At 42.0% G+C, this 6,000-nt stretch overlaps 1 protein-coding gene across 1 annotated transcript in view; it reads left to right on the forward strand.

Annotated features, from left to right (window-relative positions):
* Positions 1 to 2,379, forward strand: part of DPT (dermatopontin) — a 44,550-nt gene extending 42,171 nt beyond the window's left edge. The window contains exon 4 of the mRNA XM_030824012.1: positions 1,223 to 2,379. Within this exon, the coding sequence (XP_030679872.1) occupies positions 1,223 to 1,289 (67 nt within the window). The 3' untranslated portion in view covers positions 1,290 to 2,379. The remainder of the gene's footprint in view (positions 1 to 1,222) is intronic.
* Positions 2,380 to 6,000: the final 3,621 nt, after the last annotated feature.

The following is a 6,000-nucleotide window of genomic DNA, read 5'->3' on the forward strand; positions in this document are numbered from 1 at the left end:
GGCGAATCTGAAATTGTCACCTATTACTTGTATTACTTTAAAGCAAGTTAATTGTTTCTCTGAGCCTGGTTTTTCACCTAAACAATGACTTGTTGTGAGGATTAAAAGAGAAAACACGTAAAGCATCTGGTGCAATGCCAGATATGTTAGAGGCTACAATTATCATTACCTCTGTTCAACAATATTAGACCACAGGAGTGTCATGCAATGTAGGCGCTCAATACATTTCTCTTAAATGGATGAATAAAGAACATAAATTTGCCCCGAGCAAAGAACATTCCTTGAAATGTATCCACACCACATTTTTCAAAATTTAGTAATGCTAAGTACACTCTTCCCATCCCCAACCACTTAAACACATAGGCAATTCATAACAATTCTTGTGATGCCAGAATGGCAGCCATTTTCTGTTTTACTTTAAGGGATTTTTTTATTCCTCTGTAGCAGTGTTTTCTGAAGGGAAACACGTGTGTAGCACAGAGCCCAGTGCATGGTGAGCACTCAGCATATGCTAAGTGCTCAGAAAGAGTCAGTGGGAAAATGGATGGACTTTTTAAAGCAAGATTTTTTTTTTGAGACAGGGTTTCACTCTGTCACCCAGGCTGGAGTGTGTTGGCACCGTCCCAGTTTACTGCAGCCTCAACCTCCCAGACTCCAGCAATCCTCGCGCCTCAGCCTCCCAAGTAGCTGGGACTACAGGCATGCACCACCATACCCAGCTAATTTTTTGTATTTTTTTGTGGAGTCAGGGTTTCCACATATTGGCCAGACTGGTCTCAAACTCCTAGCCTCAAGCAATCCACCTGCCTCAGCCTCCCAAAGTGCTAGGATTACAGGTGTGAGCCACCAAGCCCAGCCTAAAACAAGATTCTTTACAATGAAATGGAGATGATGTTAAATAAACGCTTTTATTCCAAGCTGTTAACCCACAGGTCCTAGAGGTACTTTCTGGAGGCAGCAGGGGTGAGCTGACCACCAGTGGTGAACAGAGGCCTCCACACAGCCAGTGACCTAATTAGTCACCTTCAAGGGTGACCTGAACTCACAGATTTGTCGGTTCTTGGGAAACTGCATAAAGATGTCTTCTAAGAGCAAAGTGAGGTTAAGTGTCCCTTCAGTTCCCAGATCTTCCAAACGTTCTCTGCTGCTGTTTCCCCAGCAGCGATTCTTCCTGCCATGTCCTTTCTCACTAACATTCATTTTCTGACTCTCCCTCCCACAGGGATCGCCAGTGGAAGTTCATAATGTGCCGCATGACTGAATACGACTGTGAATTTGCAAATGTTTAGATTTGCCACATACCAAATCTGGGTGAAAGGAAAGGGGCCAGGAGACCGGAGGGTGTCCATATACGTTAACATCAGTTGGATCTCCTATAGAAGTTTCTGCTGCTCTCTTTCCTTCTCCCTGAGCTGGTAACTGCAATGCCAACTTCCTGGGCCTTTCTGACTAGTATCACACTTATAATAAAATCCACAATTAAACCATGTTTCTCACTTTCACACGTTCCATAGCAACTGCTTTATATGACTGATGATGGCTTCCTTGCACACCACATATACAGTGCGCATGCTTACAGCCGGGCTTCTGGAACACCCGCTGCAGCCTGGCTACTGCTTTTTACTGCAGAATGAACTGCAAGTTCAGCATAGTGGAGGGGACAGGCAGAACTGGAGGAGAGGTGCAGTGAAGGTTCTCTACAGCTAAGCCTGTTTGAATGATATGTAGGGTCCCCACCAAAAGCAGGCTTTCTGCCCTGAAGGACATCTTCCCACTCCCCTGCTCCACATGAGCCATGCATGCTTAGCAATCCAAGTGCAGAGCTCTTTGCTCCAGGAGTGAGGAGACTGGGAGGTGAAATGGGGAAATGGAAGGGTTTGGAGGCAGAGCTGAAAACAGGGTCGGAAGGATTTCCTGAATTAGAAGACAAACGTTAGCATACCCAGTAAGGAAAATGAGTGCAGGGGCCAGGGGAACCCGTGAGGATCACTCTCAAATGAGATTAAAAACAAGGAAGCAGAGAATGGTCAGAGAATGGGACTCAGATTGGGGACTTGTGGGGATGAGAGTGACCAGGTTGAACTGGGAAGTGGAAAAAGGAGTTTGAGTCACTGGCACCTAGAGGCATGCCCAGGATTCCTAGGAAGGCTGGCAGACACCCTGGAACCCTGGGGAGCTACTGGCAAACTCTCCTGGATTGGGCCTGACTTTTTTGGTGGGAAAGGCTGCCCTGGGGATCCACTTTCCTTCTGTGTGTGGCTCAGGAGTTCTTTTGCAGAAATGGCGCTATCTTTCCTCCTCCTGTGATGTCCTGCTCCCAACCATTTGTACTCTTTATTACAAAAGAAATAAAATTATTAACATTCACTATGCTGAAAATATTCAGGGTCAGTTTTTGCTCTCTACTCTTTCCCTTGCTGATTATTTATCCATTCATTCTGAAAATCCTGGTTAGCATTGTGGTTTGTGCCAAGCACCATGCAAGGCCCCAGGAATACAATGATGACAATGACAGAGTGTAGTGGGGGAATCAGATATTTAAGACATAAAGTGCTAAGTGCTTAAGATTAAACAAAGGAAGGAATCACATTTCTTGGCCTTTGAGTTTAGTCTAATCTTTTCTCAGCATCCTTCAACCTTCCTCATCCCAAGATGTCACATGAATTTTTAACCACAGGAAGTCCCTCTTTTCTTTATCCACAGCAGATTGCCTTTTTTTTTTTTTTTTTCTGATCCGTGCTGCTCTTCCCTCATGCTCTCTCCCAGTGGACCCAGAAGAAGAGCCAGCCAGGCAAAACCACAGGGATCGCCTACCCTTCCATACACCCCATCTAGGTGGTCAAGATGGTGACTCTCAGCCAATGGTGATGATATTTCCCACTGCAAGATCCCAGCATTGTGATGGGGAAGGCAGGGCTAAGGATATCTTCTCCTGCCTTAACTCCTAAAACACTTTTTCACATTAGAGTTTTGCTTTATTTCCTCCATATCATTGTTTCCGCCTGTCTGGCAATTTTAATTTATAATAAGAAGCTTCGGTGTTCTTTTTCACAAAGGGAGCCATTAATATTTTAGCAATTGCAGCCTGGTTCAGGATGGCAACCAGGAAATAGTCTTAGTTGGGTATGTGGAGCACAGCAGGAAAGGAGACAAGCAATGCTAATTGGTTGACTTGGTGTCCATGAAGAAAACAAAAGGCTGGTGAGAGGATGGGGAGCTGGGAAGGTGCAGGGAGCATGGCTGGGGGAGGAGAGGCTGCAGCTGGGAGAAGCCAGGAGACTGCAAGAAAATATAAGTCAAGAAAAAAAACTTTAAAGCAATTCAATAAACAGTGCCTGTGCCAAGTGAAATAAAAGGAGTTCTTACTAAGAAGAAAACTATTATTTGCATGTAGATAGGCCAAGGACAATGACAGAAAAGACATTGTCAACTTGGTTTGAATCTGAATAATTATACTTTATATCATAGGTCATTCATTAGGAACTAAGTGTCAGAGTGAATACTAAATCCCAGATCTGGTAACTGCAAGTTTTGTTCTCTGTTTTTTCATTACTCCAATCTTTCTACTAACTTGCCCCACAGTCTTGGATAAGTCACCTCTCCTTTCTAGGCCTACTGTTTAAAATGAGGACATTTCTCTAGGTAACCATTGTGGTTTCTCGCAATTCTAAGAATCTCTGAACTCTATCACATCCTGAATTGTTTATAAAGGGATTTTCTAAGGCATTTTCTTCCAGGAAAGGAGCCTGGAACTAAAGATGATAACCTAGGGCCTACTGCTGGCTCTGACAGAGGGTGGCTGTGTAAGATTAGAGAAATCCCCAAGCCCCCTTCCCCTCATCTGCCCTGTACAGGTAGGAATTCCTTTCCAAACAACTTTACAAGATGCTGGCCACATACGATGAGATAATAGAAAGAGGAGATACATGATTCCTACCTCACAAGGCCTTCAGCCTAATGGTGAGATGAGAAGATAGATGATGACAATAACCGCAAGAAAGTTTCCTGAGGAAGCTGAGTCTATGCTGGGCCCTGAAGGACAAGTAGGACTTCCGAGGTGAGTAGAAAAGACTGTAGGCTCTGGCGTCAGACTTCCTGGACACAAATCACGGTCCTGTCACTTCCCAGCTTTATGACCTTGGCCACGTCACCTACCTTTCCTGAGACTCTATTTCCTTACCTGTAGAAATATAGTACTTACAACACAGGGTTACTGTAAGAATTAAATGAGATTACATAGTGTCTTGCACATAATAAGTACCCAATAAATGTAGTCAGAGAAGGAAAACAGTGTTAGTATATATTGGAAATAAAATTCCTTAGGTAAGCTGGATTTTTGTAGATGTCAATAATAGGAAACATTTATCAAGCAAACTTAAGTCCCACTTACATTTGCTCAGTAACTGAATCAATAAATTATCAAGTGTTTATTATATACCAACCATTTTACTAGGCACAGTTCCTGCATTCTGGAGAATTATAAACTAAAAGAGTTAGTCAAGCAAACAAACCGTGACAGTACAATTTGAGAAGTCAAGGGCAGGCCGCGTTTCAATAGAAGGTGGTGAGAGGTCAGGATAGGAAAGGGGATGGTAGCATTTAAGGCAATGGAAACGATATTATGGAAGGCAAAAAATAAGGTATGGGTTTGAGAAAGGTTTTCCAGGAAATACTGGCTTTACCAAGGGGGCCTGGGAGGTCCAACATACAGTCATACTGCTCTAAAGAGAGATTGGTTGCTCACATCAGTACCATAAGGCATTCCACAATTTGGACATGTTAGTTGTAACTTATTCTATCTATCTGGAACTCAGATGGCCTGGAGAAGTTCTGTCTCCATCCTGGCCCTTCATCCATGTGTGTATCTTCATGCTTGATTGCTTTAACCCAAACATGAAAATCAACACTTTTGTAAGTTCCTTCAGAAAAATTCATTCTCACAAAAGCATTAGTGCTCACAAATGTTTAAACAGATCTGGGATTTAGTCCCCACAAACTCAAAAACAACAACAACAGATTCCGCACATTTCTGTCTTTAAAAATGTTCTTGTTCACCGGGAAATCAAGGATTTCCATCTCTCTAGCTGGTCCCCCAGCTGGCTCCAAGCCTACTTGGTTCTTCTCTTATTAATCAGAGAAAATGTTTCTCAATATAGTCCATGACCAAACAGTTGTGCACAGCACAGTGGCCAATAGAACAGAGATCACATAGCCAATAGCATCTACTCTCCTTTTAAAGTCCCAATCAGTTTTAATGAAACCACTTCTGTTTAATCGAACCACATTATTAAGGAGTGCTATCTGAACCTGGTAACCATCCTGAGATCCAGAATTGGTGAGACTGGATAGGCAGAACCCTTGACAAAATGTTACTTGGGTGTAGCATCCCTTTCCTATTAACTTGTTGAATCTCTGTTATTAAATGTATTCCTTTATAAGGCAAGAATTAAAAAACACACCTACCTTAAAATTTATGGTAAGAAATAATAACATATTCATGCATATCTCAGATTTTCATATCCCACGCATATCTCAACTTTTCATAGAATGAAATATTTCTAAAAACTGAAAACCAACCAAAACTCCCTATTAATTTTAAAACCTGTTCATTAGATGCCACCGTGTCTTGCTAAGCACTTGAATCTACCTTTGTGTGACCTTCTTCTTCCTCTCACACTAATGCAGGCCTATTTATCCATAAGAAGTCCAGTTATTAATGTGAATGAATGACTGTATCAGTGAAAAATGCTCAATAGAAATATTGCAAAATGCGAATTATGAATTTGCGTTGTAGCATTGTTTATTCCTTTGTTCTTCTATATACTTTTCCGCCTTCCCCAACTTATAAAAACAATTATCATTGATTGTATTTATAATCAAAAAGAAAAGTAATTTTAATCTTATAAAACAAAAAAAGTCAGTGGCTGCCAGGCAGTTCAGTCCTACGACAATGTTTCAGCTGAAAGGTGACCATATGGTTACTTCATGGAAAGAAAGAGA

The sequence above is a fragment of the Nomascus leucogenys genome, chromosome 12 (genome assembly GCF_006542625.1).
Source record: "Nomascus leucogenys isolate Asia chromosome 12, Asia_NLE_v1, whole genome shotgun sequence".
NCBI classification, from domain to species: domain Eukaryota; kingdom Metazoa; phylum Chordata; class Mammalia; order Primates; family Hylobatidae; genus Nomascus; species Nomascus leucogenys.